General features: G+C 40.6%; 4 protein-coding genes across 6 annotated transcripts; 1 reads left to right on the top strand and 3 right to left on the bottom strand.

Moving 5' to 3' along the window:
* On the bottom strand, positions 1–855 carry gpha2 (glycoprotein hormone subunit alpha 2). The gene is made up of 3 exons (XM_018684944.1): positions 563–855; positions 201–385; positions 1–105 (listed from the first exon to the last, which is right to left on the bottom strand). Exons 1-3 carry the CDS (start codon positions 681–683, stop codon positions 1–3), a joined length of 411 nt encoding a protein of 136 aa, XP_018540460.1. The 5' UTR covers positions 684–855.
* A 6,020-nt stretch (positions 856–6,875) lies between these two features.
* Positions 6,876–14,898, bottom strand: LOC108888775 (membrane-anchored junction protein). 3 transcript variants are annotated; one of them, XM_018684942.2, is made up of 10 exons: positions 14,748–14,896; positions 14,318–14,425; positions 13,342–13,387; positions 13,056–13,131; positions 12,716–12,826; positions 12,192–12,220; positions 11,788–11,924; positions 9,214–9,277; positions 7,875–8,056; positions 6,876–7,289 (listed from the first exon to the last, which is right to left on the bottom strand). In XM_018684942.2, exons 2-10 carry the CDS (start codon positions 14,416–14,418, stop codon positions 7,250–7,252), a joined length of 786 nt encoding a protein of 261 aa, XP_018540458.1. In that variant the 5' UTR covers positions 14,419–14,425; positions 14,748–14,896; the 3' UTR covers positions 6,876–7,249. The 3 variants fall into 3 exon arrangements, with proteins under 3 accessions (XP_018540458.1, XP_018540453.1, XP_018540454.1); XM_018684937.2 differs by lacking the exon at positions 6,876–7,289 and having other exon boundaries at positions 7,299–8,056; positions 14,748–14,898; XM_018684938.2 differs by lacking the exon at positions 6,876–7,289 and having other exon boundaries at positions 7,299–8,056; positions 14,686–14,748.
* A 72-nt stretch (positions 14,899–14,970) lies between these two features.
* zgc:101765 (uncharacterized protein LOC450036 homolog) lies at positions 14,971–17,760 on the top strand. The gene is made up of 6 exons (XM_018684936.2): positions 14,971–15,174; positions 15,742–16,049; positions 16,409–16,554; positions 16,701–16,840; positions 16,960–17,118; positions 17,213–17,760. Exons 2-6 carry the CDS (start codon positions 15,799–15,801, stop codon positions 17,390–17,392), a joined length of 876 nt encoding a protein of 291 aa, XP_018540452.1. The 5' UTR covers positions 14,971–15,174; positions 15,742–15,798; the 3' UTR covers positions 17,393–17,760.
* A 103-nt stretch (positions 17,761–17,863) lies between these two features.
* badb (BCL2 associated agonist of cell death b) lies at positions 17,864–22,477 on the bottom strand. Its single transcript, XM_018684943.2, has 4 exons — positions 22,316–22,477; positions 21,524–21,676; positions 20,869–21,089; positions 17,864–20,724 (listed from the first exon to the last, which is right to left on the bottom strand). The coding sequence occupies exons 2-4, from the start codon at positions 21,666–21,668 to the stop codon at positions 20,587–20,589; spliced, it is 504 nt and encodes a 167-aa protein (XP_018540459.1). The 5' UTR covers positions 21,669–21,676; positions 22,316–22,477; the 3' UTR covers positions 17,864–20,586.
* Positions 22,478–23,113: the final 636 nt, after the last annotated feature.

The raw sequence follows: 23,113 nt of genomic DNA on the forward strand, positions 1-23,113 counted from the left end.
TTAGTAGCGGGACTTGCGGCACATGTCGCAGCGACATGCCTTTGCTGTCAGGATCTCTATTTCGTCATGGTGACGACCGCGAGGGCAGTCCAGGCGAACTTTGACCTGAGGGAAGACAAGCCACGTTTTGCCAAAATAAGCAAAAATAATAGAAACTTAATGCTGTAGTACATGTCCAGTTACCTCCCTCCACTCCTCACCTTGGCGTCCTTGCTGATGGTGCAGCATCGTGAGGCCGAGGTGATGTTGTGGGTAAAGTTGGAGGCCACTAGTACAGAATATCTGGACGGGAAGGCACTGGACTCACAGTAGCCCACGCAGGCATAGACCAGGTGGGTGCCTTTACACGTGTTGCGGCGGTCGCTGCGGATGGTCACGTTGAAGGCTGGCGATGAGGGAAACAACAACAATGGATGACAGATGAGCTCATGTATGTGTTTTGTGTGTGTGTGTGTGTGTGTGTGTGTGTGCATTTGGGATGCAACACTTGAAAAACAGTGTTGCTCCTGCTGATTTGGTAACACTGATTTTTCCAACTGTGTTCTGTATAGGTGTAACTCACGGTGAAGGTGACAGCCAGGGGTGAGGCCATCATAGCTCCAACTGATGGGAGAGAAGAGCAGCAGCAGTGACATCACTGGTAAGACCAGCAGGCACAGGTGTGAGGTCATGCACAGCGACATCTGGATGGCAGCCTGGAGGGCGCAAATAGAACAACATAACTGTAAAGCTCTAGAAAAGCTACAAATTTCACTTCTGAACTCAGGATAGCAAAGAAGCTGTGACCCTGTCAAACACTCAAGTCTCAGCCATCTGCTGCTGAACTTTGCTCTCGAATCAAAGTGCTGCTCTGAGCCCCCTCCTTTATCTACCCAAGGTGATTTCCCATCCTGTGCGTCACTCAGCTGGGTAACAGCTAATGTGAATAAAAACAATGCTGTCTTTACCTTTTCAGCCTGCCTCATTTAACAGCTACCTGCTGACACAGGTATATACACAATCTTAGCTTTCACTGACTCATACAAATGTACACGTAGCTGTGTGCATGATCGCAGTCCCATAGTCGTTATATCACTATATGCGAATAACAGTCTTGATTTCATATGGAGAAAAGGTGTGTCTGTGTTTCCCCACACATAAGTGTGAACATGTAGTATATGTGCACACATGCATGCATGATCCTGAGTGTTCATGTGATGCACGTGCCTATGCCCCCCTCACACACTCACACTCCAACACGTGTGTAAATACTAAAGTCATATTTTCCTGGGAATTTGGTGATCCTGACCCTTGCCCTCTAAAATGGCAGCTCTTTCCAGCTCTGCTTCCCCCATCCAACAGGAGAGTTGGGAATCGCCGCTGCAGTGATGGTGGAACAGCCCTGGGGACGCCATTAACGCAGCTGGTACGACCAAATTAACAGGTCAGGAGTGTGTGTGTGTGTGTGTGTGTGTGTGAGACTATGCGCGAATGAGGCCATTAACCCCATGTCAGTTAGCAGGGCAGGGGAAATGCCTGGCTTTTTCCTCTTATGTGGGGTTTCCACGCCTGAAGGTTTGGTTTGTCTTCGAGGAAAATGGGTTGTAATACACTACACCCCACTTTGGGAAGTGACAGTGGGAGGGCCGGCGCTCAGGACCACCAAAACAGCCTAAAGAATACATCCACCCTGGAAAAGTTAAGTTCCTTGAAGTGCTTGTAACAATATTCCATACACACAAACACCTTTTCCAAATTATGTTATCAGTGCAGCCTATAAAAATAATTAAAAAAGTGTGCGTAAAAGGAACTTATTACACAAATACTCCTCCAGGATTTGGAATCATGCATCTTTTAAGCTAAAATGTTTCTTCAAAACCAAGTCCAAACTTTTAATTGCTGAGTATAACATATCTGTCAAGTGAGAGGTGAAAATATTTCATAGTCATTAACTCAAACTGTCCTCTGTTCTCTTCAGTTTAACTGTAATTGTATGAGGGATTCAGGTCTGAGCAGGTTTTGACCTGGAAGTTGCAGCAGACCAGTTTATCTTATATAATGCAAACAATAAAACTTTAAAGTTGATGTTATATAAATGCAGATTGGACCATCATTACAAAGTGCAATCAACCTTTTTTGCACTCATGCATTCTAAAAAGACCTGAGGCTGAAAATTTGTCTTGTTCTATGAACAAATCCAAACAATAATGCTTAGTTTTACAAAAGTACTTTATGAAAGTATAGGTCAGCTGAATTGTGAGGAATTTTAAAATAAAAACCTTTAAAAACTCTCCCCACAAACCGCAAGATTTTACCATCAACACAGGAAACAAAGCTGTTATCTTTGTGCAGCTACTAAAAATGCAAAGAAGTGTGAAATACTAGAAAAGAAAAGTGGGTTAAAACGTGCATTAGCCCCAAAAATTCACAATATTTGAACAATTTTTTAATATGCAAAAAGTTTCCGGTTAAAAACAGCTGAAAGTAGCAATCAAGCAGACAAATCACATAATTTTCAACTTCAGTTTATTCCAAGTGTAAAGAAAAGAGCTGAGTCTTACCTGAAGACGTAGAGTGGAGAGTGCAACTTCTCGAGCGCAGGGCAGGTGTGCTGACTGACAGGTGTGTGTGAGTGTGTCTCCTCCGAGCCTCATGCAGGGCTATAAGTAACACAGGTAAGGCACTTATAGCTCTGGACACACCCACAATTAGACAGCTGAGTGTGTCTGTGTCTATTTTTTTTTCTTTTCTACAGGTCCCTCTTTGTCTTTCTCCTCCTCTCCTTCCTACCTGTGCAACAAAACACGTGAAATTCTCCAGAAATATCAAAACCGCCTAAAACCTCTCTGTCTTGTGTTCCTCCTAGAGTGTGTTAACATCTCTGTGTCCCTCCACCCTCCCCATCCTTGCACTCTGTTTTAAACCTTTAGGGGGACCGCTGCTGTGACACAGAGGAAAACTAGATAGGTTTTCCATCAACGCACCGCCACAACAGTAAGAACACACACGGCTTTACCTCCCGCACATACACATGGCACAAAGGCACACATGTACGCACACAAAGTCACACAAAAAATAATATTCAAGGCCTCAGCTGCCAGTTGATACACACTACGAGTGAACTAATAAACTAAACTGAATGGGAGACCTCACACACACACACACACACACACACACACATAAAGTCGGCCTGGGTTTTCCATTTGTGGCTGCAGGAGGAAGGGCAGGGTCGGGTCAGAAGATATTGTGGGTTTGGGTCAACTCTCTGAGAGTGTGTGTGTGTGTGTGTGTGTGTGGCACATGGTGGGTATATTTGGGGAACGCCTGGCTCTGCTTCTCTTCTTCTTTGTCTTGAACAGAGGATGTCAGCTTAGCAACCACCCTCTCCAAACTCCAGCGGGTAAAGACATTCTGATAATTAGATTATTTGTTGCAGCAGTATCTGTAAGCCTCAGTGACATGGCACAAAGGTCACAAGCTGCCAGATCAGACCGCTGATGAGCGTCTCTGTTGTTCCTCATATGTTTTAGCTCTTTAAAAGTGTTGCCAAAGACCCAAAATGGGTTCCCTTTGTTCTCTTCTGGTGGGTCTCCACATGAAACTGGGTTTTCGTAGTTGCTGGAACGGCTACCCAGCCATCAGAAGAGGAGGGGTGGAGGGGGGGTCCTCTATTTAAAGTTCCTCTCCTGAGGTTACTTTTTGGTTTTTCGATGAGTTTTTCCATGTCTCCTTACAGAGTTTGGGCTAGGTTGGGAATCTCTGCTGTTGTGGGCCCAGATATCCCAATGAGACACTACAGCTCAATGACACTGAGCCATAAAAATAAATGACTTAACTCTTTGTCTTTAACAGAGCTTAATAATCTGCCAGTAGAGCTGATTCAAGAAATCAAGAAACTCACTAATCAATAAAACAGTAGTTGAAGGTGAACCAGAGTACATAATTCAAACTCACATTTTGTTTAATCTTTAGCTAATTGATGTTTTTCTCTACACCATCAGCTCCTTGTTTGTCCTCTATCCTAAATCAGACTCAGCAGGTCTTCATGGCACAAATATTTTCTTTCCATATTTTACCTCTAAAATCTCAACTTTGTCAAAAAGTAATTGCAAACATCTGCTGGTGCTGTAGAATATGTCAAACTGTTTCCAGACAAAATCAGTGAAACAGGAAAAAACAAAGCAAGTCACTGCACTAGAATCAAGAAACTTGACTTCAAGAAGGAAATGCTGGAATATTCTCATTACTCTGGCAGATGTTTTTCAGTTACAGACTTTTTTTGTCAACAAATTCCACTAAGATAAGAAAACATATAATAAATTTCTCTTACTAATTAATATTGTCTGTAGTTGCAGCTGTTGTTGATACAGATTATTTCTTTACACCATAGAGCTCCATTGTTTTCTAGCAGCTAAAATGTGTATCAATCCACAGCTGAAAATAGTCCCCAAAAATCAAACCATATATTTGGGACCCGTGTTTTTATTTATTTATTGTTTGAATTGTCTTCAGTTAAGAATAAGTGGGAAATGATTGATTTTGGTCGTTTAATGGGATACATTGATAATAATAAGAAAAATAGAGTAATGGCAACATCATCCTTTCAGCTTTTTTTCTGCACTGCAGTGAGAACAATGGTTAAAAGTTGCTAAAAGTCTCATGCATTCACACATTTTGCATGGCAGGAGCTGATGTTAGAGCAAAACAGTTGTATTTCAGAGCATTTTAAGAGCAGGTTGCAGTGTTTGTTAACACAAGATAGATGCTGGATATGCTTCCATTGCTGCACGTTCACTCACTCACTCACTCACACACACACACACACACACACACACACACACACTCTCTCTCTCTCTCACACACACACCTTCTAAGGAAAACACAATTATCATCTTATGGCCCCTCTACCCCAAACATTCCCAGTCTAGTTATGTCAATGGAAAACGGAATGTGTGACATCATCACCTAAACCCCCCACCTACACACACACAAACACACAAAACTATTAGTGTGTTGACTGTAAGTTGCATGGACAGCCGCAGTGTGTGTTTCCTCTGATTCCATGCCAACTGGAGAGAGAGAGAGAGAGAGAAGGGTAGAGAGACTATACATCTGGATAGGCAACAGCATCTCATCAGGGGAGAGAGACATGAATGAACTTTGTTAAACTGGAGACTCTCATGCAGTTGAAATACACACACACACACACACATTACTCCAGTGTGACTCAGCGGGGTGACTGATGTTTGTATCGCTCAGTGGCCCCGTCGTTCTCGGCTGCCGTGGAAACTGTGGCGTCTTGAATAACTATAATATCATTAATGTGTCCGCTTCCACTTCTGCTCTGTTATTTTAATCTCAGTGTGTGTGTACATATATGTGTGTGTCAGTGTGTGAATGAAAGTATATGAACTATGTGTCTCTCTGTGTAGCAGTGTACGATGTGTGTATGTGTTTTTTAGATGAAGTTAGGGATGGCACAATTGCATGTGTGCCTGTTATTTTAAATATTATGTGTGTATCATTATGTCTGACAGGATGTTGTGTGTGTGGTCAAAGTGTGTAAGTAGACGTGAGTGTAAGATAAATTATGTGTGTGTTATTTTGGGCTCTGTGACAATGTAAGGAGAGGATTAGGCAAAGTTTTCCTGTTTCTAAGATGATGTTTGAGTCCAGTTGACCCATTTACCCCCATATATAAACACACACATGGATGCATGAACATGTGCATGCAGGCACACACACACGGGCACACACACATATACGTCTTTTTCCGGAAGATAATCAACCACAGTATTTTATTTTTTGTTATGTTTCATGTTATATATGTTTTTCTTTTTGCATAGTTGCAACAGATAAGAAACAGCAGGTGTCAATATTTGCATTTGTGAGCATTTAAAGTCTTTAAAATGTGTCTGTTGATAAGACCTGAGACAAACTCACCTACACACACACACACACACACATACACATGCACGCACATACACGCACAGAATACTTAGCTAATTTAGATTGACAGGAGGAAAGTGGAGTTTCCACAGGGTGATTTTCACTGCTCAAGGTGTGCATTTATGAGGACACACACACACACACACACACACACAAGCCTTGGAACGTGTTCTTGTAAACTCATGACAGTCTGCACACAGAGCAAAGATGTCACTATTTCAATTTAACTGGACCTGCTTATTCACATTCACACAATAATTCCAGAAACTGCATTAAACACGGTTCACTGTGTTACACTGTATACAACTAGTGCAGAAATGGTCTAACATGCATGTTAATAAGGAGTCATCAGTGAAGAGCATTTGCATAAATAATCATCAAACTAATGGACAGCTGATAAAACTATGGGCCTTCCTGTTGGTGTCAGCACATTTCCTGTTGCTCAAAAATGTTCTGACAAGCTGACATGAAAAAAGGTTTGCTTAATAAAGGCCCAGTTAAGTATAAACAAGAAATATAAGAATTGAAGACAGAAAATTTTTTGTAAGTATGAAGGAATAGTGAGAGAAGAAGGACACAGTGATCATGGAAGTAGCCTATTTTACAATGAGAAACTGTTGCTGCTGTTAGAGAGAAAAAATGTTCCTGTAAGCAGATCCAGGGGAAATAAAACCCACATTTATGGAGTCACAGAAGATACAGAATGAAGATCAATCTCTGATTCTGTGGTAATAATATACTGTGCTATAAAAACCAAAGACATCATCATCGATTTTAGAGGAACATTGACTCATTCTATTGGCATTTATTTGGCTCTATATTTTGTGTTTGTCTTAATCTTCCACTTTTCTATATAGGAAGTGTTTGTATTCTCGGCATGACCTGCTGCTGTTTTACATTTTCTGCAGGTAGATGAAGACCAGACCAACCATGAAGAGAACAGGAGACAAAGGAGTAAGGACATTTATTTGCCAATGTTAATGAAAAACTACATCAAAAAGATGGTATAACACAGACTCTTCATCTCTGTAGAGACAGTTTATATTGTAGAACAAATCACTGTGATAGATAATCTATCATGTATGATAAAGAACAAGAACAGAAATCTCAGGCAAATGGAAAAAACACCACTGACATATAAGAATATAAAAATGAATCAGTGGAGGACTAAGGAAAAAGAAAACTAACACATTTATAAAGTTTAGCTTCCAAATAAATCAAAACACATTTTTGTGCTCAAAGCAGAAGTTTAACCAAACGAACCCCAGTGAGGCTCCACTACTGGAACCAGTAAGACCCCACTGTCTCTTTGACACAGCTCTCAGGAGTTTCTGAAGAACAAGGAGAGAGGGAAGATATGGCTGCAAAGAGAGACACAGAGAGAGACTGTAAAAGTCTGTTGCAGTCAACAAAGTGCTTATGATTACTGCAGCTCTGTGCTCCTTGGTCTTATTCCATAAAAGTGCTACTGTATATCATTATTATCATAAAAAGACTACATTTGTAAGATTGTTTGACATGTCCCTTCAGTGTGGAGTTACTTTTGTCAGTCTTTGTTTGCCTGAGGACATCAGGTGTCTCAGCTTGTCTGAACAGACATCTCACAGGAATATTGTAATTTCTGTGCACATATTAGCTGGATTTCCCCAATCCATTTAATCTTTGACAACTTTTTTCTTGCTGATCTGCAGTACTAATCAGCTCTTGTTTCTCCTGTGGGTGTAAAAGTCAATCAAATCTACAGATGAGGAGGTGACATCACCTCCACAGGCTCTTCCCCCTGCTGTGTGCAGATTTACTTATCTGCTGTTTACGTCAAATTTTCTGCTTTTGTCTGTAGCAAGCAAGTGAAATAGTATTTGCTGGTGCTGTGGTTGCTCTAAACCTAGCAACTCAGGATGAAGACCAGTATAGCTGCTTGCTGCCCACTGTGCCGCCATGCTAACCTGGCCAGTCGAGTCAGAACACCTGACCTCACAGGTGTCCCAGAGACTGAGTCTGCATTTTCTCCCTCCTCCTCCTCCTCTCCCGTGTCCTGTACTGTCCCAGGCTGCACTTCACCTTCAGTCCCACTTCCTGTGTTGGCACCTGATTTCAGCTGGGGGTCGTCAGATCCCTTGGTCCCTTTCTGTCGGAGAAGATTAAAAGGAATGAAAATGACAGCTAGCTTACTAACTGTAGTAGTAACCTAACTTTACATCCAAGGCAAAGAAGTTAGCATATCATTAACTAACTGTGTTATTATGTGGGACTTATTGGGGAAAAGCCATGTTTGGATTTGACACATCCATTTCATAGAAGACCAGTCTTGGATGCTACTATATCAGTTTAGGCTAATGTTAGTGAATGTGTCCTCCTCTGTATTGGATTTGGGTTTACACAAGGTAACCATTAACTATTAACCATTAACTTTTAATTGGGACCAGTGAGCTTTAGGGTTGTAGGAATCAAATGTATATTTAAGACTCTTTTGCAGGTTATCATAAGAGTTAGCTGAAAACAGACTCAAAGTCATTTCAGCTGGTCAGGTCAAGCACCCATGTAAAAACATTAGTGCATTATGTAAATAAAAATGTAAATAAAAATTCTTCTTCAGTTATCATTTTAAATTGGAACTAATCAACAAAATTTGTGCTATTTTTTCACTTTAACTTGTTTGTACACGAATGACATGCTCTAAAAAAATCGCCTTGTGCTCACCACAATATTCAATCTTAAGCTTTGTAGACTTGTATTGGCACTTCCTTCTCAGTGTTTAAGAAAATAAATAACTCAATGGGCTGACATAATTAGTTTAAATCATTTTTTCCACTTGAAACAAATGTGAGGGGGAAAAAAAGCAAAGCTAGAGAAGGAAGAGATGGAAAAAAATGTCAGAGTGGACAAGTGTAAAAAAAAAAAGAGGATCAGATGAGATGAAGGGCCATGGACAAGAGGAGAGTGGGTACATGTACACTCTCTGTCTGACTCTTTGTCTGATGTAATGCTATTATTAACCTTAATCACACTTGTTATCCTACCTGTCTGCGCCTAGCCTGGGGCTGCAATAAAGCCAGAGATGCTACAAGTGTGTGTGTGTGTGTGTGTGTGTGTGTGTAGGTATATGTGATAGAGAGGAAACAAAAGGGTGTTATAAGATTGAAACTGGAAGATGAATTGTTGGATTCAATTAATTTGAACTATGACTGACTTCTTCATTTGACACTGAAGAAACTGACAAATCAGTTAACCAGTTAAATGTTATGAGTAAAAGCAGGAACTGAATGAATAAATGAAGTGAATCACCTTGTCAGCATGTCCTGGATCGTCTTTGACCTCTCCCTCTGCATGTGCATTGTCCTTGCACAGCCTAATGAAAGTTAGACATGACATAACAGAACAATCACTTATGTTATCTAAGTGTGGTTTAGTAATGGTTGCCACATCACACACTACATGAAAATGTGTATATTTTAGCAACCTTCCTCAAAAATAGACTCCTGTTACCATGTGTTATGTTTATATGATCATCGGAGCACCTATGTAACCTACAATAACCTACATAAAATCCTATTCATCCAGACTCTTAGACAAGTCTGATTGGACCAGTCTTTGATGTGAATACCACATGAAATGGACAAAGTTGCTCCATTAGAAGTAAGTAGGAACATGGGAAAGAAAGAGAGGAGGATGCTCAGCATTTTTAGTTTCTACCATTAGACTTTGTGAATAAATCTAGTTTATTTATACAATAGACTCAACTGTGCTTTTACAACTAAAGATTGCTTAAAACACAAGCGCTTACATGAGTTGGGGCATAAATAAAATAAGAACAGGGTGACAGCTCATCCTTCCAACAAAACACCCAAAATGTTTAGGAGTCAAAGCTCATCAACTGCTGTGTATAATCAAAACTGACCGAACCACATCGCCCATGTCTGAGCTACAGCTGCAGAGAGACATGAAAATTCAGACTATAATCCTCAGAGACAACCCTAAAACTAATGGAGTGGCAAACCACCAACTGTGAGATGGAGAGGGAGAGGGCCCTTCCATTTCTACCCCACCAACTGGCAGCTTTTCAAATCTCAGTCAATAAAACAGAAATGTATTTAAAATAATGCAATTCAGTTACAAACTGCACAGCAAACAACTCTGAAAAGACAGCAGAACAGAGAAAGTGTTGCAGGACAAAAAGCTGTCTCTTTTTGTTCTACGTCCTTACTTGTTCTTTGTAACTCATTTTTTTCTGTTCCTATTTTTCCAGCAGGTTTAACACAAAAACAAACCATCTGTCTCTCCGGGGCATCATGGAGACACTCACTCACTCACACACACACACACACACACACACACACACACACACACACACACACACACACACAGAGACAGACAAACACCATCAGTGATGAAGCAGTATGTGGGCAGCTTCTGAGAATAGAAGGAACACATCATGCTGACAGTGTGTGTGTATGAGTGTGTGTGTATGTATGCTTCACATATTGAAAGAACATGTACAGTAGTTGTGTTTGTACAGTGTGCACACTATATGTGGTTTCTGAACTTGTGCTGCTGGGTGTTTATGTGTGGCACTGTTGTAATGACATGTTAATGTGGTGGTCAATGTGGTGAATGTAATTCACTGAGAATTGCTCAATGAAACCTGATTTCCTGTGAACTGATAATGATGCTCGGGGCCCTGCTTTTTTCGGGATGTTTACTCAGTTTGTGCATTTGAGTGTGTGTTCCTCAAGTGTTCAGAAAGGGAGACAATTCTGTTTACACAAGTAAAATACAAACTAAGTTAAGGGAAAGGCCTTGTTTGTGTGTGAGTGTGGGCCTGTGAGTGTGTGTGTGCATTTTAAATAATAATTTTCGCCCCACTGATCTGACTGTCAGAATGATTGAGGTGGCGCCCGTTTGCCTCTTGTCTGTTTCATAACTGCAGGAATCACTGGAGCGTGAGTGTGTTTGAATCAGGTTGGTTGTCAGAATGGATGTCTTAGTGATTTTATGGACAAGAACACTTATTTTCATCTCTACGCAATGTGTATACAGGTGTGTATGTGTGTGTGTGTATGAACGTGTATGAGCTTCCTCTATTTTCTCTCATCACTTTAAGTGGCACATCAACTCATCAACACATCAGCACCCTAACAACAATACCTGCTGTTCACACTGAAGAAGAAAATGGGCAAAGGCAGCTGCCTACATTTATCTGAGTCTTACACTTGTTGCATGGTACATGTAATTTCATGTTGCAGCATCAATATATATAATGCAATTATACATTTTCAGGAAAATCAAGGCAGTAATTGACAAAATAGTCAGATGGGAACGTCTGTTGTTAAAGTTTTTAATTTAAAAATCACACAAAAATCCAATATTGTCATTAAGCAGTCCTGCTCTGTGATTTGCAATAGTGCCTGCATTATCCTGACACATCAAGAGATATAAAACAAATAGCTACAACACCATACAGTATGGAACAAATTTGTATCATCTGATGGTATAAATTGGCACATTACTCAGTACTACTAGAGAGATTGGTTTATTAACTAGCACAAGCATTTTAAGAGATACACACTTGCTAATACAATCACAATGTCAATTCAAACCTGGAGTATTAGCACAGGGTGGATGTTTTTAGAGCAAATGTGAGAACACTGCCACACTGCACAGCCTTGAAACTACAATTATTCTGGTGAAATATAAAAAGCTGTCACAGGAGGATTTAGTTCGATTTAAAGTTGCACAGTACATTTGTTTCTTTCATTGTGGTTCCATTGAGTATTATAAGAACCACAAAATGTTTTGTGAAAGTTAAATGAGACAAAAACAGAGTCAATGTTACATAGTAGTAGTAGAGAGATTACTCACCCCACCATAGAAATGTTACTGTCAGCCTCCATGTCCTTGATTAAGTCCTTTAGTATGGCCTCCTCTAGTGGTGAATCTCTCCTACAGCGCTTGAACTGGGGCTCAGCAACAGACAAGTGCTGCACTATCTCTTTCTCCTAAAAACACACACCATGGTCATTTCTTGAGTCCTAGTGTATAAAAGGGGACATACTGTATACAGCTGTATACGGTATGATGCAATACAATACAAGAACAACACACACTGCAGCCTGCCTGACAAGGTATCAAGACACAGTGGACTCTCAGTAACACTGGGGACATACAGTATTATATCAGACAAAAGAGTTTTGTAGAAGCTAAACAATCTTGCAGTCTGTACAATCTGTATCCTCACTGTTCAATGTAACAGAACAAAAACTCACTGGACTCAGCTTCTCCTTTGCTTGTTTTCCTGAAATGAGATGTAAAAATACAGTTAATGTGAGAATCTGTTCTATATCACACAGGCTACAGCTTCTACCAGGCTAATTATGCTTGGCCATTCTTTTTACATGAAGCGACACACCTTACCCCTGTATGTACATGCTCAGGTAAACAGTCTGAATCTATGCGTATGAATAACCTGTATAAAGCCACTATTCCACAGCCTATATCCACACTTCCTCTCCTCTTGAAGACAAAGAGATAAGGAACCAATTAGGCTCTTATATAGTGTATGGCTTTGTCAGTGTTCATAGATTTAATATTTCAATTTGTAACCTTCATTTTTACAGTATGTGTTAGTTATCACTCATGCCTGTGTCCACAATGTCTGTTCCTGTTTGTTGACTCAGACAATGAGTGCAATAATGAGTGGGTAAGCGATGTGATGTGGTACTGATAAAATGTAATGCTCTGATACTGTGTGTCATCGCAGTTGCTGCATAAATTGTGTGTTTTTTCTCACCGTTCTGTGTGTTTTTCTCCAGGTAGAGAACGAGAATAAAAGGGTAGGCTCTCAGCTTCTTCTTGCAGTGTTTGCACATCACCTTAGATAATCCCTCCCACCGCTTCTTATCTGGTAGCTATGGTTAACAAAATACAGTAACTTTACGTGTGATGTATGAGGTAGTGTGAAAACTGGTGACACACTTACATGTATAACAGAAATGGAGGCTCAAAGTGTGGTAGGGAGATTCATAATATAGGTATGGTATATAGGATAAACAGTGGGATACATAGAAAGCTGACAGGTGAATAAATACACTGATGGATGAATAAACTGGTGAAGTTACAGTGAGGGATACAAGGGAAGATGTTGAAGTGGGCACTAGAGAAGGGCTGGAGACTGTCCAGGTTGCCCAGAACAGTTCTGATGATGTCCTGAAAACACAGAAGAGGAAGAAAAAGAGTTAAGGAGAGGGAAATAAAGAGGGAACAAGCATTATTAATAATGAGAGGTCAGAGTGAACCAATTTACTGTGAAAATAGACAATTAATTTGCTGAAAAAATAGTGTGAATGACAGTGGGTCAACACAACAAATGTGAATGCTGACAGAGTGACTAAGCAGGGGAGCAGTATTCAGAATTACCTCCATTTCCTGATTGAAGCTATTTCCTCCCATCACCTCCTCTCCACTGATGAAAAATATTAAACACATTATATTGTAGTGGCAGTCTCCAGTTTTGGAAACCTTTTTTTTTTTTTTTTTTTTTTTTTTTTAAATCAAATGCTGATACAGTGTTAGGCATTGTATCCATCAGTGGATGCCTTTTGCTGCTGCAGCACATGCATTAAAAGGCTGTGACTGTGGAGCACAAATATCAAACAGTAAGTAGATAACGCTGGAATGCTGCTGAGCCTTGGGTGTCAGAAACATTAGATAGTACGATAAAAGGAATCTTCTTCTTCTGAACAGCTTGAAGGCGTTCATGGATCAATCAGGACTCTTATTCTAGGTTGTTTTCCCTAAAGGCAGACAGATCCTGTAGGGTCTTAGATGCTCTTTTATGCGGATTAAACAAAATGTCAAGACAAAGTTAGGTAACACACATCAGGCAGTAGTGCTAAAAGAATGGAGTTAAAAAGGAGAAAAAAGATCAGTACTTCAGCTGCTTTTGAGACTGAAGACCATTTTGCATCGCTTTAGCACTGAATCTTGAGGAGTAAAGGGAAGGGAGGTATGGAAGGAACCAGTGAGTGGATGCAACACTGATCAGTAATCTTTCTGCTGCAGTATACGTTTGGCTCATGGATTTTGAGCTCATGCTGTTCTACTCTGCTTTCAAGAAGAAAATGTTAGAAGAGAATGAAGTCCAAGTTGCTAGTGTGCTAGTGTGGTGTGGTTACCCATATGCTTATGTTGCAATGATACGGGCCAAGACAACAAATTTCCTGCGGGAAAATAAAGACTGTATGGATCTAGTTTCATTTGTCAGTGGTTGTCTCGTGCTCTGATATTATACTTCTTGCTCTCCCCGGAAGAGAGAACAATGGGGAAAGGAAGAGTGGATTTTAAGTACAAGTAAGGAGCTGTGAGGTGTGATGTAATGAACTATTCATCTTGCCTGTAGCTGCTGCCTCCTCTGACCTTGAACTTGTAGATGAAACTACCAGCTTTAAAGAATCGAGTTTCAGGGAAAGGGAAGGAGAAGGGCTGCAATGTCATGGCTGACCTAAAGGGTTGATCAAGAAAATCAGAAAATAAAGTAATTAATCACTTGGTGCAGTGGTGAATTGGTTAAGAAGGCAAGAATACATGTTAGCATACATGTCGACTTTACTAAGCAAACCGTTAAATTAGTCTTGCTAACTAGTGAGATAATCTGAACCTTTACTCTTTATATAGCAACTGTCAGAGTTACAGTAAAGCGTTCACTCTCTCCCTCCCTCTCGCTCGCTCGCTCGCTCTAGTGCCTTTCGCTTTCATAATTACCGTAATGTCTACAGAAAACGGCGATGCTGAATTTGCTACGTTCACTAAAAGGCAAACCTCACCCTCTACACCAGGACGTCAACAGTTAAACCCGTGTCAATCAAACGCTTGACTCTCCTCGCACATTCGCTAGACAGGGTGAAATCCCGCCTTCCGGTCGCTTGGGCTTCTTTGATTAGCCAGATTTTCTTCCAATCAACGGCGTCAAAGCAGGTGTCACTATGGTGACGGCGAAAACCGCCCAAACTGTCACGTGACCGTCAGCTGACCACGTGTGGCAGGAACCAGTAGTTGCAAACATTCATCGTTACACAACTGTTAAAGTTTGTAGATAAATTAGTGGGGAGTAGATCAGATTACGTTTATTTTTTATTTTTTACTCATCCTCTTATTAAAAATGTTATTTATGTGTGTGTGGCGACAGGTCGTTGCACATTAAAGCAGCTTCTGCACTTCTCCTTAAAGAATTCATCTCAAAGGACCCAAAAGGTGAGACAAGTCTTAATACTTAATGAAAACATCCATATTGAATGTCGTCTCCACGTGTAACTGTGATGTTCCCGTCGTCATAATTCACAGCTGTCACATTCCAAAATTCATTGCATCACTGTTGGCTGTCATATATTTTGACGTGTAAATGTTCTAATATTTATGTTTATGCTACATTGTGACGTTACAACGTTCCATCACTGCAATATTGTACTCATAATGGAATATTCTTCTACTGCATCACTGTAGGGTCATTGTAAATGTTTTTCTTCATTGTGACGTTACATTCTAACATTGAACGTTGTACTTCATATTGTGACGTTATTCTGTTCTAACTCTGCATTGTTTGCATTTAAAGCTATATTGGGACGTCCTAATGCATTGTTGTAAGCATGATTGTGCTACATGGTGACATTCCAACGTCCCACCACTGCAGATTGTAAAAATATTTGTGTGTAATGCAAATATTTGTGGTGTAACTTTCATTTGTTGTCATCCCAAAAACACTGCATCACTGTAATACTGTTTGTACTTTTAACAACTGAGCTTTCTCTCCCTCTTTAACAGTGCTGGGTAGACTAAAACATCCAAACAGTGCTCAAAGAAAATAGGCTTTCAGACCAGATGTCCTCCTCACCTTCCTCCATCCCCTCTGTCCTCCTAAATACGGGGGCTCAGATGCCTATTCTGGGTTTGGGTATGTACAAGTTGTGGGGTCCTGAGGATGTCTGCCGGGCCGTGGATGCCGCTCTGGCTGCTGGTTACCGTGCCTTTGACAGTGCAGCCGTCTACAGGAATGAAGCTGACTTGGGTCGAGCCCTGAGGGAGCTCCTGCCCAAATATGGCTTGACCAGAGAAGATGTATTCATAACGAGGTGATGCTCATGGGATTATATGCCTTCCAAAAGATCACAGATTGTCAGTAAATAACCAAGCTTTGTGGCATTACAGTACACAAAGCAGAATCTTGTTGATGGAATATTTGTTTTGAGATGTGACACTAAATTTCCTCTTTCACAACATTGTTATGTGCTGAAAATGTTTTCTTTTTCTGACTGTTGTAGCTGAGTAAATGTACAATGCATGCCTTTGAGGGCATGGAGATCATACACACATCACATGATTTTTTTTCTCAGACCACATGGAGGTGCTGAAGCTCATATTTAACTCTTAGTGGCGCAATGCAAATGCAAATTCTTCCCCTTAACAGTCTCACTTTCTCTCCTTAACTCAGTAAGCTGGGCCCAAAGGATCAGGGTGAGAAAGCCATGGAAGGAGCCCTCCACAGCCTGTCACAGCTGGACTTGGACTACATTGACCTCTACCTGATCCACTGGCCTGGCACACAGGGTCTGGTAGTGGCTGATCAGCACAACCCGGGTAAAGTGTTTTCCTTTTGGTTTGGTGTATTGGGTGTTTTAAAAATAAATGTTCCACTAATTTAGAGATAAGGTTCAAGCTGCCTTCTCACATTCCTCCTCTACAATGCAGTCGTACTTGAGGCTGTAATTAATATTTGATCCCAGGCAACCGAGCTCAGAGTTGGGCCACACTGGAGGAGCTGCATGCCCAGGGGAAGCTAAAGGCCATAGGAGTGTCCAACTACACACTAGCACACATGAGAGAACTGATACAGAGCTGCAAAATACCACCTGCAGTGCTACAGGTATAATGCAGAAGAGTAAATTGATATATAAAATTGTACACAAATGCAAAAAAAAAAAAAAAAGTATTTTTTATACTCAAGCCAATGCAGAGGGTGTGTGTGTGTGTTTTATTCCTCAGGTAGAGTTTCACCCAAGGCTATGCCAAACAGAGCTGAGGAGTGTGTGTGAGGAGTATGGAGTGTGTTTCCAAGCCTACTCATCATTAGGGAGAGGAGAGCTGGTCACTGATCCCACGGTTACGGAGGTAGCGAAGAACTGTGAGCGCACCCCCGCACAGGTAAACACGTGTACAAAGCACATAGATTCATGACTGAATGAAAAATCTTTGCACAAACACACAGACAACATTTAAGTCCTTTGTTCACCTCCAGGTGCTGTTGCGCTGGGCGGTGCAGCAGGGTGTCCCGGTCCTCCCCAAGTCCTCGAATCCAGAAAGAATAAAGGAGAACATCAGGCTTTTTGACTTCACGCTGAGTGACGCAGACATGGACAGACTGTCAGCTTTGGACTGTGGACACAAGTACTGCTGGGATCCTTCAGAGGTGGCTTGATAGACCACTAGTTGTCGTACATGGTGTGTTTTTACTGCTGCTGTTCTTCAGCTCTGACTGGCAGTAATGCAGTGGTAGGAAACCACTGCAGAGGACGTGGGAAATTGGAGTTAATTAAGTTTTTCTGGGTTAATGTATGCACTCTTATGTGAGTTCAATTAACATCTTGAACACTGGCCAATAAGTTGCCTTGTTTATTGTGCCCCATATGAGAACCCTTCAGGCAGTATTTATAGATTTGTTTTCTAATGACCAAATAATATCTTTCTGTTCTTGACAAATCTGTCAGTGTGCTGTCATTTTAAGACTAGTTTTTGTTCTTTATAATCTGTTGCCTCATGCTGTTTAATAACACGACTTACAAAGTATTTCCATGACTTCCATTTGAATTGCTCATGAAGTACCACAATTTCGCAATGAACAAACTTTTCAAAGCTTCCTCTGCACTGAATAATTACACAAGAGATTCACTTCAAAACCACTCTTAAAATTCTTTATTCAGGACAGCATATACCAGAAGTTTGACAGCTGTAGAGAAAATACATTTACAAAAGTCATTAATAAATGAAAAAGAATCGAACAAAAAAAAAACAAAGGAAATATTAAAATTCTGTTTTCTCCACACACACATCTCCAGATTCAAGTAATACTAAGGAGGGTTGCAGAACTCCAGGTGCCCAGGCAGGTTTTTTCCTCTGGGGAGTGTTCACTGTCACAAATGTTTAAAAGTCAAAACCATTACTGGTCACCTGACTTCTACTTAAACGGCATTCCAAGATAAAATCTGTCTTAGCAATTTCAACGCTTTTCTCTCAGTTGTGACAGGAAACGCAACTCCACATTTATTGTGCTTCTTCTTGAGCGTAATCTGCGACAGCGAGCTGGAAAGTTTAAGGCGGCAGTTGGGTAAACAGACAAGGCTGGCTATGCGGTGTCACATCACAGGTTACAGCGTGTTCAAGGCAGTTCATAATCATATTTTTAAATTCCAGCTGAACTTTATTTTCAAGAGAGAGTAAAGCATTCATATCTGATCCCAAGCTCACAACACCATGCGCATATTCTCTGCCAGCTGGCTCTTTGCTACTTGTGTCAAAGTAAGGGTTCATCTACTAGGAGTGACATGTTAAAATGTAAAGCACTATTTGTCATGACAGCACAATTACCTAAACACTCATTCCTGATTTCCCTGCTGATATCTTGTATCTTAAAACAGTGGAGTCACTCTTTTGTATATCATAGTTTAACTGAATTGTCTTAGGAGCTTTATACCAGATACTAATTCATTTTAAAGGGTTGCCAAAATTCATCATATGTTACAAAACACATTGTAGACTTGGATAAATGTTAGAAAAAGATTGGTATCATTCAGATCATCTGGAATTCTTATTGAAAATTGTACTTAACCAAGTTTAGGAAAAGCTATAAAAAAGACGGGATAAAGTTTAGTATAAAGACAATACAAACGCAACCCTCGACCTGCACACCCAAGCACTTCACAACTCAACTGGACAAGTCGAGAGGAAGAGAATAAGACACAAGTAGAACAAACCTATTACCATTTTCAATAATCACATTGATAAACAAATCACAAATAGCCATATCATATTTACCAAGCTGTGCAGGAAGTGCTGATCTTGGTTTTTAATGATTATTGGGAACAATAATAATGTCCATAAAGGTCATATTGTGTATAGTATGTGCCAAGCAATTTTCAAAATCCTGAATATAACACATAAATAGCTAATCTTAACATTAGATCAGCACCCCTAGACCTACGGCTTGATAGATTAAGATCCCATTCTCTTCACACCTCAGTGCAGATCAGAGTGAAAACCACATTTAAACAAACGCGTATATAAACTCGACAGGATTGGAAACTGATTTCCCTGAACAAGGAAAAATCAAGTTGAATCCCTTTCAGAAGTTTACACCTGTGTTTAAATGGGACTGGACTCTTAAATCCATCACCTGTATGCACTGGGTGCTGAGGAAATGGGGCCAAAGGCTAGTGTGTTGGCTCCTTGTACAGCAGTTAGTCCATCCCCACCCACATCTTTAAATATGCACATAACATTTATCACAACAGCCATGGATTGTACACTGCCTATTGCTAGGTTGGCCAGACTTATTATATAGCATGGTAACCTTGTAAAATAGGAACTCGTAAAATTAAATTCTGGCTAAACCATGTTGCTTATAGCCCCCATCCAATGCCATTTAATAGAATATCAACAAAATATTTACACATAAAAATTACAAAGTCTGTTTTATTTTTTGCTCAACCAAGGCTTTAAAAAGATAGATTGATATTGGTTTGTGCTTTTTTTTATATGTCTGTTTAATGTCATTTTCTTCGGATATAATCTAACCCTGAAGTTGTACAAAAGATATTATTTCTGCATCAACAGAGATTGTCGTTGTTCAAGATTGTTCTTTTGATAAATTTGATATAAAGCAGTTAATGATAGTCGAGTACAGTGGTTTAAGTGGTACTGGCTTGCAGGTAGCAGAACAGGAAACTGGATAAAGACCCCAACTTGAATACTTGAAAAAAATCCTTCCTTTTTTTATACTCTCTCTTCTGTTGCCTGAAGATTATTTTGGCACGCGATACAGTGATCTCCATGAGCTTGCGCAATTCACGCACAAACATTTGGAGCAAAACAAGCATTAGTAACATGCTGACATCTGTGATTCCTCAAGAAAATGAGGAAGGAAGGAGATTCTAACAGCATTCAAGGTGGCCTCAAACGGTCAGGTGATTTGTTTCAATACATTTATCTCTCCATCTACAGTATATTGCATAGTGTTGATGTGAGAGACAACTGAAATGGTTCAGGTAGCCAAAAGTCTGTCCTCATGCTAGTCTCAATTTTTACCATTTCACAGTGAGCTGCCCAACAGTGCTGTTTACATCACAACCAACAAAAATACAAAAAAAAAAAATGTATATAAATGCATTTACTAATGATGTGTAACAGTGACATGACTAGAAGCTTGGACCTCAGTGCTATTTACTGCTTGTCCCACTTAGCCGTGCCTTTGCATTTAGATCTCATCTCTCTTTTTGATCAAACCAACCTTTCTTCCGTTCCTACTTTTAGAGCAGGTGTCATTGTTCTCATAACTGTTGTTTTCTTTTGGCTTCCCTGCTGCATTCTTCTCATTTCCATGGATCCCTCTGTCAGTGCCTACTCAGTGCGGTGAGTGTGGTTTTCGTGGTGGTTGTTTTCACCTTCTGTCTCCTGGTGACTAAAGAGGTAGCTCCACCAGCTTTTAGAGTGGTGCATCTGTCTGGTCGTTGTAGCGCTCTTCACCCTCCTCATCTCCTGCACAAAATATAGGCATAGTGTTACATTAAAAATAAGACTATGGCTTAAAGTAGTAGTTTTTGTTCCCGTTTTCTCTATTGGATTAAGTCATTCTAGCAAAACATTGTGACAAAACCTGCCCCACTGACCCCTCATTCTCACCCCTTTGTCTAGCAGGCTGTCAAACTCATCGCTCATCCTTCGGAGCTTCTGTCCGTATTTCTTAGCTGCCCACAACGCAGGGGGAGCTGACTTGGACCGTCCCCGGAATGGAGCTCCCTCGGTGGGCGTCCCGGCTTCCTCTTCCCCCCTTACCTGGAGCCCCTCGTCTCTGGAGGCAGTGGAAGCGTGGGACTCTGAGTTCAGCCTGATTCGACCGGGCACTACGTCAGGGGAGAGAAAGGTAAAAAGGGTTAAGATTAGGTCAACATAAAGCACCATTAAACAGGGCAATGGGGAAATAAAACAGGGAATAGAAGAATTCCTGGGATTTCAATTATCACCACTCCTCATTTGAATGCATTCAAAAATGTCAAACTGCGCAGGTTCAAAATGCAAATTAGTTTAGTTTACCTTTCAAATAACAATGGAGCCTCATTGTACTGTCCCAAAGCACATCACAGTAAAATGTGAGAAAAGCCAGAATTAGAATTTGTGAAAAATGAGGCCTAGGAGGCAAAGCCAAGGAATGGCAGGATAAAAAAAGTGGGAAAAATCAAGAAGATGGGGACCGTTCTGATGAATGTGAATGCTCACATTAACAGGCAGAAAAGTACATGTAGTCCTGCTCAACTCATAATCCTTTGAGGTTTCCTACCTGGCAGTCTGAGCTCAGGGAGGGTGACGGTGTTGCGTTGAGGAATCTGCTGCTCTTGCTCAGTTGATGATTGGTTCATTTCTCCCTCCTCTACCTCCTCCGAAGCCTCTGACTCACTGTCTGAAATAGTGAAGTTTGCAGCCATTGTGACATCTGGGGAGGGAAGATTCAAAAGAAATTGTACTCTATTATAGACAAGGAAATGCCCATAAGTAGATGTGCACGAGTCAATGTTACTGAGTTTCACAGTTATTAATACCACAGTAGGAAAACAAACGTTAAGCACGTTATTCATACAAATGATGACCAAACAACATTTGTTCCTGTACATCTCTCTGATCAGGAACTACCACAGAGAGCAACGTGCAAAAAAGTGGCCACATGACAACTGTGCTGTCGAACAGCACATTAGCTAATTATTCAAGAATCATAAAATGGCATCATCCATTGCATCGCTGATGCTGCCCCTATCTAACACACCCAGCAGGCTATCTGTCTCACTATGCTGTCCATGATATTAGCCAGTCCAAAGGTATTCACACTGTAACAACCCGCTAGATAACCGACTTGTTTAGACAATAAACCCGTTTTTTTTATATTATTAAGAACTTGTTGTTACACTGTTATTAAACCAGACAGCACACCTTCCTCTCCGGTCAACACACTGACTCGCTTGTTGTGTTGTTGTTGACTGAAGAGGACAAAAGAAACTTCCTACAGGGCGGCAGCTGCTGCGGGGCTGTCTTGGCTGACAGCGTTCATTAAAAAAGGATTATTAATATGTTTCCTTACCCGAAACCTTTACAGTGTGAGCCCGAAAAGTTCGAGTGTGTCTTTAGTTAGCCTCATGCGGCCGCAGCTGTTGTTGTTATCGGCGTCTTCTTTTTACTGTACAATACAGTTTAGCTCCGCGCTCACCCAATCGCCGCGCGTCACTGCACCGCCGCTGCGCGCTGACGTCACTGTTGCGAGCTAGGACTGGGCTGGGGCTTTGTTTGTCTTACCGGCTTACCGTAATGGGCGATGAAGAGGCGCAGCAGGATTTAAGACCGACAGAAGTCAGGGAAATTGTATTTCGATCTACCCATTTCTATTGGTGGTGGGGTTCAGACACACTTGATAATATTCCATCAAAAGTAAATGTCCTTACTTAGGTAAACGTACAATCATCGTATGCAGGGTGAAATGTGAGGTACATTGTCTCAAGTGCTATAATTAAGTAGAAATTTGAAGTACTTTATCTGAGTATTATCTTTTAATGCTTTCAATGCTACTTTATACTACTTCACTATATTTCAGAGGCAAAGTATTGCAGTTTGTACTCCAGTACATTTATCTGACAGTTTTAGTTACTAGTTACTTATGACAAATTATTATGTTGTGTTGTAAATTAAACTACTTAAATGTATACAAGTAGAGATGAAATGTAGTCGAGTGACCAAAATTAAGGGAAATTAGAGTGTATTTTGAAAATTAAATAATTTTTCATGTAACAATGCGACAAACACAACAATCAATTTAATTAGCATTCATTAGCATAATAACTATTACTTGTAGTTAAAATAACCATTTGCTGCAGTCCTAGATAAA

The sequence above is a fragment of the Lates calcarifer genome, linkage group LG14 (genome assembly GCF_001640805.2).
Source record: "Lates calcarifer isolate ASB-BC8 linkage group LG14, TLL_Latcal_v3, whole genome shotgun sequence".
Taxonomy (NCBI): Eukaryota; Metazoa; Chordata; class Actinopteri; family Centropomidae; genus Lates; species Lates calcarifer.

Bases quoted from the DNA above. Each gene is read 5' to 3' on its own strand.
- gpha2 (XM_018684944.1), bottom strand. From the start codon at position 683: ATGTCGCTGTGCATGACCTCACACCTGTGCCTGCTGGTCTTACCAGTG. The intron at 386-562 runs GTGAGTTACACC...CCTCATCGCCAG, and splicing joins CCCTGGCTGTCACCTTCACC to CCTTCAACGTGACCATCCGC. The intron at 106-200 runs GTGAGGAGTGGA...GTCTTCCCTCAG, and splicing joins CCATCAGCAAGGACGCCAAG to GTCAAAGTTCGCCTGGACTG.
- LOC108888775 (XM_018684937.2), bottom strand. From the start codon at position 14,418: ATGACATTGCAGCCCTTCTCCTTCCCTTTCCCTGAAACTCGATTCTTT. The intron at 12,827-13,055 runs GTATCCCTCACT...CATAGCTACCAG, and splicing joins CCACTTCAACATCTTCCCTT to ATAAGAAGCGGTGGGAGGGA. The intron at 11,925-12,191 runs GTGAGTTTTTGT...GTGTGTTTTTAG, and splicing joins CAAAGGAGAAGCTGAGTCCA to GAGAAAGAGATAGTGCAGCA.
- zgc:101765 (XM_018684936.2), top strand. From the start codon at position 15,799: ATGTCCTCCTCACCTTCCTCCATCCCCTCTGTCCTCCTAAATACGGGG. The intron at 16,555-16,700 runs GTAAAGTGTTTT...ATTTGATCCCAG, and splicing joins GGCTGATCAGCACAACCCGG to GCAACCGAGCTCAGAGTTGG. The intron at 16,841-16,959 runs GTATAATGCAGA...TTTATTCCTCAG, and splicing joins TACCACCTGCAGTGCTACAG to GTAGAGTTTCACCCAAGGCT.
- badb (XM_018684943.2), bottom strand. From the start codon at position 21,668: ATGGCTGCAAACTTCACTATTTCAGACAGTGAGTCAGAGGCTTCGGAG. The intron at 21,090-21,523 runs GTAGGAAACCTC...CCCCTGACGTAG, and splicing joins CCCTGAGCTCAGACTGCCAG to TGCCCGGTCGAATCAGGCTG. The intron at 20,725-20,868 runs GTGAGAATGAGG...TATTTTGTGCAG, and splicing joins ACAGCCTGCTAGACAAAGGG to GAGATGAGGAGGGTGAAGAG.